The sequence below is a fragment of the Papaver somniferum genome, chromosome 8, assembly GCF_003573695.1.
Source record: "Papaver somniferum cultivar HN1 chromosome 8, ASM357369v1, whole genome shotgun sequence".
Taxonomy (NCBI): Eukaryota; Viridiplantae; Streptophyta; class Magnoliopsida; order Ranunculales; family Papaveraceae; genus Papaver; species Papaver somniferum.
This window is the reverse complement of record NC_039365.1, coordinates 157,807,636-157,818,944: the sequence shown is the minus strand read 5'-3', so window position 1 is coordinate 157,818,944 and position 11,309 is coordinate 157,807,636. Positions and strand designations below refer to the sequence as shown.

Here is an 11,309-nt window from a genome sequence, read left to right as displayed (position 1 = left end):
CACAGATTCACGAGCTTTCCCATCATTGTTATATACTTGGATTTTTTTGTATCGACCCTGTAAATTCTTGTCATATCAGATAAAGACAGTATAATTCAATCACCGTTGATTCAAAAGTACTTTATTTATCCTGTTGCGACTATTTGGTTAGGGGCACCTTATTCTTAATATTCTTTTGGGTTTTTCCTTGTAAGGAATGTTCAGAGTTAGGTCGAAAGACTTGGAACTGATACATTCACCGGATCGGATCCCGCGGTATGTCCCATAAGAAAGAGTGGAGTGATCCCCTGACCTGATGGTTTAGCAGGGGAGTGGGTTTAGGGTGGGTCCACCGAATGTTTTTTTCGGAACAGACCGCGCGACCTAACCGGCGGTCAGTTTATACTTTTCCTCGGTTCTCAAATGGTACTCATATGGTTTTAGAACCCAAACCCTCTCTCTCACTCTCCGTCTATCCTGGTTTTTCCCGCGGGAGCAAGTCTACAAATTAGTGCAAAATACATTGACAATTAACAATCTAAAGCCCTAAAAACGAATAGAAGCTTAAATTTGCTGACAGAAATGGAGGAACCACACTTGTGGATATCAGATTCGACTAATTCAACTGTGATTTCTTCGACTATCGGCAAAGTAATCAACACTCTTCTCACTTCTCGTCCCAAAAAACTAGAAGACTCCATTTCTTATCTTGGCTCTGCTTCTCTGAAAACTTCTGGTAATACTTTAGAAATTTTGTATGAATTAGGTTTTTATTTTATTTTTCTTTCGAAGTACAATTTTTTTTTTTTTTTGATGATTTAGGGTTTTGCAGGGAGTTTGGAAGAACCACTGTGTGTTCTTAAAAAGTATGTTAGGGATGCAGTAGAGAAACAAGAGTCATTGGATCAAATTCTTGTTCCGATGATTGAAAATGTGAGATTTCTGGAATTTGATTTGATTTGTAAGTTCTAGCTTTTATTTTTGTTAATTAATTAATTAATTAATTAATTAATGTAGTTTTACTTTTTTATTTTGCAGTCATTGACGTGGAAGGATTCAAGACGATCCAACCAAGTTTTGATACTTCTTAATTGGTTATTCGAGGATGAACTTCTTTTTGAAGCTGTTGCAGTTGATCTGGTGACCGTTATTAAGAGAAAAGATGATCGTTATATTGCTCTTGGATGGTGCACATTGATACGCGCACTTGTAGAACATGGGATAACTAAGAAGCAATCTTCAGATATTGGTAAGAAATTACTTCATTTCTCAGTTCCTTTGAGCATCGGCAATCTGAGGATGTTTTTCTTAATTTCAGAATTACTTATTGTTGAGGTTGTTATTGTATGTCTAATTAAACCAAGTAAACTTTGTTACCATCTTGTTCCAACTTTATGTATAACTACGACTTAAGAGCAGCTTATATGACTTGGTACTTTAGGGAAAAACTTTGATATAATGTGCTAACTATTGAAGATTTCTCATTTGGGTCCTTCAATTAATGGATATTTGTTGACTGATATTTTCGATACCACAGGGATACAAGTGAAGCACCAGAAACTATTGAAGATTTTTTCCTCTTCAATTTCACATCTTTCGTCTCTTGTTTGTAGTGGGAGGTATGAATTTTTCATCTCCGATAAGTTGTCATTTTGCTGCCACAGTTATAAGTGTTGATTGTATCCATTCTAACTTATCAACCAAAATAAATTGCAATAAAATATAGTTTTTGTGGTTCATGTTTACGGAAAATACTGTTAGTTGTTTTTGCGGTTCATGTTTTAGTTGGTCCATGACCTATTTCATTACTCAGTCCTTGTAGTTGCTCAAAAGACTTTGTAAGCTGTATCTAATCTTCCACGCACACCATACAGACGAAATTAATTCTCTTAAAGGGCATTCTTTTGATTTGTGGTAAACTCGATGTATGAAGCAGTAGTAAATTAAGTTATTTTTACCTTTGTTTATCTTTGTAGACTAATCTCCGAGCAACTGTTCTTGTAGCAAATTGCAGGACGGATATGAATTGCCTACTCGTCTTTCAGTAGCTGTTGCTGATTGTGTTCTTGTGCTTACTGAAGCATTAATAGTAAATGCATCTACTTCAAATAGATCGCTGTCCGCAGATAAATCAAATATTCTTGCTGCATCAACAACTAGTGCTAGTAATGAGAAGCAAGTGAATTCAATTTCTACACTTCCACAAGGCACTGAAAACGTGGAGATGGAGATTATGCTTTGGAATCATTTGGATGAACTCATTAATCTTGTGCTGAAACTCTTGGCTGTATGTTATCTGCACTGCTCCATCTATCTTTTAATTTGACATGCAAAAGTATTGAATATCACCATGGTTCTTTGCTGGATAAACAATTGATCTGACATATTTCATGTATCTGTATAAAGTGTAAGAAACATTAGTGAAGTGTGAAAAGACTTCGAATGCAAAATACTCGATGGCTGCGTAGCACTTTATCGCTGAATAAATTTATCCTGTGCAAGGTGTCATCTTATATAGTGCTTTCTTGATGGAGCACTCAGGATGTCGTCTGGCTAGAAGAATAATATACAGGACTGCAGCAAAAACTTTTAGGGCATGGCAAAGACAGATCAAACTTTTTGAAAGAGCTGAATAAGTGCTGTTGTAGTCTATCTATGTCCTTAAGGAAAGTGTACAATTTGTGTAACTGTAGTTTGTATGTGTACAATTTGCGTAACTGTAGTTTATGTGTACAATTTGTGTTTGCCCTGATAGTGGCCAACGTCTACACCTAAATGTTATTGTTGGCACTTAGTGGAACCTTAGGAAACTAGTGCAGAGTATTATCACCTTACAGAGTCGAACTAAAGTTCTAAGCTGCGTCAAGTTTCTATGAGCTGGGCATTTCATATCATCTGATTGTCTGGAGGCCGATGGTTGATGTTTGATCTGCACTTTATGAACTTATTGACTTTTTATGTTGCAAACTTACCTGCAGTGGAGCAGAAAAAGCCGGCCTTTACATGCCAAAGGATTGGAGCAAGTTTTACAGTGGTTGCGGGAGATAAAGAAACATTACACTCTTGTTCCAGAGCAGGCAGGTCTTACCCTCAATCCTCTATTTTGATCATTAACATATCTGTTACATTATCTTCATACTTCTATTCATCACAGTTCGTTTTCGTCTACCTTTGAAAACAGGTGATGATACAGTTAAAACTGGAACGGCATTACTTTCTTCTTGTTGGAAACACTATTGCATGCTTCTGCGGTTAGAGGATTACAGATTTTCTAAGAGCTACATGGAGATGTTGAACCAGTATATATCAGGCATCCAGGTCAAAAACTTCCCAACTATGAATCTATAAAACGGGTACTTGATAATTCTGCACATGCTTGAAAATTAACGGGGATGAAAGATATACTTATATCAGCTTATTCTATACACCTTTTTCGCACTCTTTGTCTCTTTATTTTATACTTGCATTCGCTGAGATTGAAGGGGTTTCTTCGAATATTTTCTGTAGCTTTTTGCAAAGTACTGTCTAGTATAGACCCCATATTGTTTATTATTTGTGTTTATTGATAGGAGGTTTATTTTCCAATCCTGTTATTTCTTGCCTTTTCCAGTTAAGTTGTTCAGGTCTCACAGTATTATGCAGTTTTATATGATGGACTACAGTGACGATCAATCCGGAAATAAAGACGGCGGGAATGATACCATCAAGTTTTTCCTGAGTTGTATTTCTCTTTTACTGGGGCGCCTTGACAGCAAGCAGTTTGAAATTGCAATGTCAGAACACGGTTTGCCATTATCACAGAATCTCTTGTCACAGGCAAGTAAATGATACTTCTGTAGTATGAGTGTATTCTCACATTTTCATTTACTTCAGCATAGACTATAGATTTTATTTAATATTGAACTAATCAAAAGGAATTGTTCCAAATGGTGCTCCTATTATACATACAATATTTTACCATCGAATAAGTAACTTGGCTTAGAGAATCAGAATTCTTCTCCACAATGTATTTGGTGAAGGTCTTGAGTGGAGGGCAGCCCAAAGTCATTTTTTGACCTTTTCCTTGTTGAGACCACCTGGAGACAAGAGTTTATGCAAACCTGGAAACCAGAAGGAAATACATATTATTATTTGAAAATTTGGTTAATACGGCAAAGTGCTTCTGTAAAAAATGAGTGCTGCTCTAATAGTTTCCTTCTCTTTTCTCATGAAGCTTCAATGTGTTGATGAAGATGTGATAGAACGAGTTGTTTGTATCCTAAGGGTAACTCTCTTTAATATAAACTATACTTCGAAGAAAAGCAGTATCCTTGATAACCTGGTGTCCGAAGAAGTTCTATCCTTGTTGCTAAACCTTCTAGATGAGAGGGATGGCATTGCCAAAGCTGTTGTTTCGTTAATTGCTGAATTCTGCAGCAGGTATCCTTCCTATGCTCTGCCTTTGACATCCTAGACATGTTTCTTGTTCTGATGCTGTGATGTTTGGACTGAAACTTGACTCAAACATGTATCGCTAGAAACATAGATGGCGAATGCCTTCAGGAAGTCTTCACGCGCCTTAGTTCCGGGAATTCCCTGCAGAGGAGGAACGCCATTGATGTCGTTTCAGAACTTGTCCATGTGTCTTCTGGTTCAGAAAAACCACTTCCAATTTCCACGCGGTAAAATAATTGTTTGCAATATAATTTGTTCTGCCACTTTTTTTCCCCATCTCCTTGTCGCTCTTTTCTGGGTTTTTTATTAGTCATTGGTGGATTAACCCTTTTGCTTCCTTCTGGATCTTTTCGCCATGAATTCTGCAGAAAAAACATGATCAAACACCTAATAGATCGCCTTGGAGACGACGAACATTCCATACGCATACAATCTTCCAATCTACTCGCGATGATGACTGGTTAGTTCTCTGGGCTTATGCCATCAATATCATCATTAAATAAAAAATATTCAGGATTGTGGTCCTGATTTTTTTTGTTAATTTTGTGACGACGTACATAATTCTCCATTGTTTGTTAGCTTCAAAATTAATATCTTTTTGGAAAAGGCTTTAGGAGTGTTACTTAATGGCTTTTTTATTCTTGATGCAGATCCTCACTTAGTTCTGCCTGATCTCGTTCGCCTCGTTTACTCTCCAGATGAACGTACAAGATCTTCTGCATGTGATGCTCTTGCTGCAGTGCTCAAATTCCATAACAAGAGTCCTAATTTGATAATTATGTTAATCGACTATCTCAGGTTTTCTCATTTCTGCAAACTTTTGAATTACATTTTTTTATGGAAAATAATACCATAAACTCTCTAGTGTCTCTGATTGTTTGATGGGGGCCTGTGAACCATCATGTCGTTGTTTTTATAGATCTCCTTATTAGTCTAATATCATTATTATTTTTATTTTTTTCATTTACAGCAATCTGTATCATAGCTCCGGACTTCCAAGAACTCCTGGAGGAGAAGGTGGAGGTATGCTCCTCCTACTTCTATGGTGTACCACACGTATTGATGGGTGGATTCCACATTGTTCTTGTGATTACAGTTTACAAGTCAGATTATATCCTTGTCATGTTTCATTTCGCTTTTTAATTGATGGTCCGGATGCTCGCTTATGCCTTCATAGTAATTGCATAGATAATGACAATAAGTTTAGTTTTATCCTTGTCTAGTTCAGTTTAGATATCAAAACCAAGAAAGAGTAATCTTAAGAAGTATAGAAATAATGCAATATATTCTTCTTGTGATCTGAGTATTTTTTTGGATTTATTTGCAGGCTCAAATCTTGACAGTGATATAATACTTGGGCTTGTGCCAGAGTGGGCAAAAAGTGTAAGATTAGTTTACCGTTTCATCATCTCTATTATTTAGCATTTTTATGTTGTATAGATGTTGCAGTTTCTGCCTGATTGTGAGGCATGATACAAGAGAAGATAGAGAAGTCAGAGTCTCTTGTAAGTTAGGGTGATTCAGCTCTTATTCTTGAATCCTTAAGGCTAGGCATGGTTAAAACATCAAGTTTAGGGTTTTAAATTTTTATTTCCCGAACAAGATTAAGAACCTCAGTTGAGTAATGAACAAACGAAAGTAAAAAGGCACATCACACTTCCACAGTGTAGCTGCAAGGTTTTTAATAATCCAGTCTAATGACACAGTTTCCCATGCTTGGGTTATACTGTTGGAGTTTGTAGTAGTCGTGAAGCGCAAAATGAGTTACGTTCTGAAATTTGTGGCTGGCAGAGGGCATACCATTCATTAGAAAAGAGTAATGAGGGAGGCACTCAGTATCTGTGAATAACAATATCAGGTTCCAGAATCACTCCTCGAGGACATTGTTTCTAGATTTTTCTTTATCCACTTAGTCAACGGAGATTTTTGAAGAAGTGCCACTTTGATAATGTATTTGTATCTAGTAAATTTGGACTTCACGATCTATATTAGTATTATACTGCGAAAACTTACCTAGGAATTTTAAATCCGATACATGATTTAATCAATATACTGATGACAGAAAGTTGAGATCCTAAAAACAACGTTAACAGTTTAATACTATGGCTTCTCATGTCATCAGCTTTTTTGGCATGTGCCGAACTGTCTATCTTTAGTTATGATTTTGGCTGTAATGTTGGTTTTTATATATTTCTTGGACTAATGTTTCTTGAAATTTGGTAGGTTGAAGACTGGAGCATTTTTATCGAACAATTAGTAGACAAGATGTTTTCAGAACCCTCAAATGTGATTATTGTCCGTTTTCTGAGCTGTATCAATGAGCACCTTGCGGATGCCCCAAATGTCTTACTCCCTCGAATTCTCCTCTACATGCAAGGACAGAAGGAGTGAGTATATATTTAATATCGTAAATAAGTGGATGTCTTATTAAGCTTTGATTCATAATATGCCTGTCTATACTGACTATTGAGTTACTGTGAGTTCTTTCCTTTTGCCTGAAGGTTCTTTAAGATTGTTACTTTATTAGAGGTTTGATAATCGGAGTATCTCTAGTTATTTTTGGCAAAAATTGTTGCATTTGAAGTGTTAGATTTAAGGCTGTTGTTGTTTTTCTCTTGAGCTTAATTGCCTTTCCTCCAGGAATAGGTCATACCCATGGGTCTTTGGACCACCTGTTGGGATGGGTCTTCTGCAATGTTGTGGCTCGACCTATCTCTTGTTTTTCTCCTCTGTTGGAAGGGTGGCCTATTTATGTTTTCAAATTATGTTTTCAAAACTTACTTGGCACATCCAAATCCTACTTGTTTATAATTAGCTTTTCTATTTCTTTCCTTTTTTCTTGAAAATCAGCTATCATCTCAGAAATTTCCCATTATAACTATAACTGGAAACACATACTGTTCTGTTAATTGAGATGTTCTAGATAAGTAATCATGGAACCTTCTGTTTGTAATGTTTTACCATTGATCTTGAACTGGCGTACCTATGCAGGATGTGTAGAAAGTTCTTGGCTACAGGAGCAAGTGGGATAGATAAGGGTGATGATTCTTGTAAATTGAGGGATTCTCTGTTTGATCGTCTCTGTCCACTACTCATAATCAGGCTTCTTCCATTAAGAGTATTTGATGATCTTAACTCCTCCACTATGTATGGTCATCCTCTCATTGAAGGATTTGTGGATGGTATGTTTTCAATTTCTAATTGATCAAAAAAAAAAATGTTTTCAATTTCTCTTTTGTTTTGATCTATATCAAAATAAGCCATACATGGTTGAACTGTTAACTTTTTAGGCATGCCATTCGTCATTGACACCACTGCCGACGCCCAAATATATGGTTACAGAAACAATTATACCAAATTTAATTTCTTCCATTTACCGACTGTCCAAACCCCTCAGCTACTATATTGATGTAATAAATGCTTGTTTTCTTCTGCGAGAACAACTTCAGATACAACAGACTCCAGCGTTGAGAACCACTCAAGTATTGCTGTTCTTCTTGTTAATAGGTATGTATGCGTATGAATTGCTAGCGATCTGCATTGGAAATAGCCTCAGACTTTTCTAGTAACATATTCATTTTCGTTTTTTTCTGTTTGTTTTTCTCTTTCTATTTTTATCAGAGCATTTAATAAATATGAATTTGAAGATGTCAGAAAGCTTGCAGCCGGATTATGTGGTCGCATTCATCCTAAGGTATGTCCCTGTGGCTTGGCAAGAAATGTAATTGCAGATTGCAATAGTACATTGTTTTTCATTTTTTAGCAGTCATTGAAATCCTACGGTTGGTATTCTTAGAATGACTGCATCAATTTAATAAACAATTGCTTGCAAAACTGCACATGTATCCAAATCTTTCCCTGTAATTTTCCAGGCTCTCTATCCAATGATGCGATCCCAGTTGGAGACTGCCACATGTTCTCTGGATATAGTCAAGATAAAAGCGTCTTTGTTTGCAATTTGTACTTCCCTTGCGGTAAAGGCACTGTTCCCTTTTGATATTCATAATTATGCTAGAGAATAATTTACTAATTAGGTTGCTTGTTTTATAGTTAAGGGGTAGTGTTCCGTCTCTGCATCCTGTTATGCTTGAGATAAGGAAAATATTGGAAACGGTTCTGACTTGGCCGTCTTTGGATGGTGATGAAGGTAGTACTAATATATCCTAATGTATCATTATAGCAATATAACTGTCCTGGATTTTGAAAATCTGATTCTGTAAAACTCTTTTCTTTCATGTTCAGTCTCTAAAGCACAACACGGGTGCATTGATTGTTTAGCACTGATGATTTGTGCTGAGCTACAAACTGCCGACTCGTCGAAGGAGTTCTCTATGAGCAAAACTAATAAAACAGGTGAAAAGGAAAAGAGTTCTCATGGTTGGTTCTCCTTTCATTCAACAATGCTTCTTCTCCTTCTGTCTGTCACTCCCCCTTCTTCCTCTCTTCCGTGTTCATCAACTTCTATTCTTCATATAGATTTTCTGTTTTGTGTTAGGAAAGTTTCAAATGCACCGCTTAAGGCATTCACTTTTGTAAACATATTTTGGTGAGGCTATATGATGTTTAAAGCTGTATGTTTGGAGATGTTTTCACACTTTCTGGTGTTCTTAATGCAGAAAATGTTCCTACAGCGAATTCAGTCCTCAATCATGTGATCCAGCAATTGATTCAAGATAGGAGTGACCATGGGCTTGAAAAACCTGTCCTGCTTTCTTTTCGTTTATGCATGGCTAATGTTATTATCAGTGCTTGCCAGAAGATCTCGAACCCCAGAAAGAAGAGACTCGCTAAAAAAATTGTTCCTGTTCTCATTAATTCTGCTGCGGTATGTTTGTTATGAAGATTATGATCAATTTCTTACGTATTCTCTAGAATTTTACCTGTGAATTTATAAGATATAAGCAAGAGTCTCCTCCCTTGAGATAGTCTTTATTTACTGTAAGTAAATAATCACAGAACTATTTTTTCTATTATAATTTTATTTTGCTGATAGAATAACTCACTTCAAACTTTGAAGCATAATCTTCTAGACCAGAGTTTCAATTTGGTAGCTCAATATATACCTACTATAACCACATATGTTTCTACAATGCAGGTGATTACTAACTCGGACGTTAGAGCTGCATGCATACAAGTTCTATTCTCAGCTGTGTATCATCTCAAATTGGCAATTCTTTCTTACTCGTCTGATCTACTTAGACTTTCTATAAAAGCTCTTGAAGAAGGTTCAGATATGGTATGCATGATTCTACCTCATGGTATTTGGCTTTTGATTGGATTTATATCACTGTTTTTGGGGAATGAAGGAAAAAATAAAGCCTGAGAATACACAGATAATTCGTATCTTGAGATGGGTGTCAGATAAGAGTTGTGAAAACAGCTCAACATCTGACTCCAAGGAAAAAATGTTTGTGGGTATTGATGTGTTCTCTTTACAAACTAAAGTTACGGTGAAATTATCTTCTCTCGGACTAATTAGGTTCTGATCGGAAATGAAATGCATTTGTTTTTAACAAATGCATGTACCTATATCCCCAATCCACTATTAATCTTTTGTTAGTTAGTACTCTAGTATCTGTTTGTTTGAGTAACCTTAGCAATTCATCACTTGCTATAACCCACTGTTGATCTGTGTGCAGGAAAAGATGGCAGGAATGAAGTTGATGGCATCACTTATGTCAAGTGAAGATGAAATCGTGGAGAGTATTGGAAATGGGCTACTTGAAGCAAAGTCTCTTCTAAAAAGTATTTCGGTGATGAATACCGCTTCACCAGAATTGAGACAAATGTGTGAGAAGTTGGGAGTATGCATGATGTCTCCGATCAGATGATATCTGTCCAACTTCTCCAAATTGCACACCTGCATGTATATTTTTAAAATCTTTCATCCAACATGATATGAGTTGCATCTTTTAGAATACTTGTTTCTTAAAATTTAAAGGAAGAACTTTAGAGCTTTCTTGTCCTGATTTACAAAATACCACCCAGTGAAGAGCTTCATTAACAGGAAGCCGCACCCATATGGGATATTTCTTGAATATAAATTCTTAACACTATAGATTAAAAAGAATCTTTTTCATTGCACTCCATGAATCGATCTTCTTAGTGTATATACATGAACTTGGCACCAATATTTATCGTCATCACACGCTATAAGCACTGTTTTGAAGTTATCAGTCTTGCAAACATAACTGAATACTAGATTTTGTGCCTGTGCTATGCACCGGGCGGTTTCGCAAACCATCCACCATCATTTTTTGTTTCTCGTCCGGTCGTTCATTTTTTGATTTGGTGTGGCGGGGCGAGTTACACATAGGTCGGGGGTCGGGTTTTAGCTAATACGAACCCTGCACCCACAAACAGCGGGCGGGTTTTTGACCCGCCCGCTACGGATCGGACGCGTTTGAGTTTAAACCCGTTTCAGATTATAGTTCAATATTTTCATCTTATAACAGCAAACACGGCTCTAATCCAGTGGTGCAGTTCAAGATCCCGGATACGATGCTAAGATTCATATGGCAAGATATCACTAACTTGAGGTACTATACAGGTAAGCTGACGTTGTTGTTGGGCTCATTCTCATCATCTTCGGCCGTACCTCTAATTAAAAGGAGCGCTTTGGAATGAATCCAAACATTACACTCCCAAAAGAATGACAATGGTGAGGTAGATGTTACCGAGGACAACAAATAGCCATTGTATAACCAAGAATAGCAGATAGGATAAGACATCCAGTAACACGAGTGAGGAAGACAGAGAGAGGCGAAGATAGCCACAACAAAAGATAGCAGCATCAACCGAATGAATTTCATTGTGACGGGCAAGAAGGGTAAGATAAGTATAATCAGAATTGAGATTGTGATGAGCAATTGATGATTGACTCCCGGTACTTGTAT

General features: G+C 36.7%; 1 protein-coding gene across 3 annotated transcripts; it reads left to right on the top strand.

Annotated features, from left to right (window-relative positions):
- The first annotated feature begins 428 nt into the window (after positions 1-428).
- Positions 429-10,469, top strand: LOC113303674. 3 transcript variants are annotated; one of them, XM_026552735.1, is made up of 24 exons: positions 429-715; positions 812-912; positions 1,018-1,228; positions 1,517-1,598; positions 1,984-2,266; positions 2,958-3,060; positions 3,161-3,297; positions 3,622-3,795; positions 4,193-4,398; positions 4,497-4,640; positions 4,782-4,873; positions 5,064-5,211; positions 5,384-5,436; positions 5,741-5,796; positions 6,637-6,800; positions 7,405-7,595; positions 7,863-7,920; positions 8,035-8,107; positions 8,286-8,387; positions 8,464-8,560; positions 8,656-8,766; positions 9,030-9,238; positions 9,509-9,649; positions 10,053-10,469. In XM_026552735.1, the coding sequence occupies exons 1-24, from the start codon at positions 562-564 to the stop codon at positions 10,242-10,244; spliced, it is 3,282 nt and encodes a 1,093-aa protein (XP_026408520.1). In that variant the 5' UTR covers positions 429-561; the 3' UTR covers positions 10,245-10,469. The 3 variants fall into 3 exon arrangements, with proteins under 3 accessions (XP_026408520.1, XP_026408519.1, XP_026408521.1); XM_026552734.1 differs by having other exon boundaries at positions 8,656-8,790; XM_026552736.1 differs by having other exon boundaries at positions 605-715; positions 802-912; positions 8,656-8,790.
- Positions 10,470-11,309: the final 840 nt, after the last annotated feature.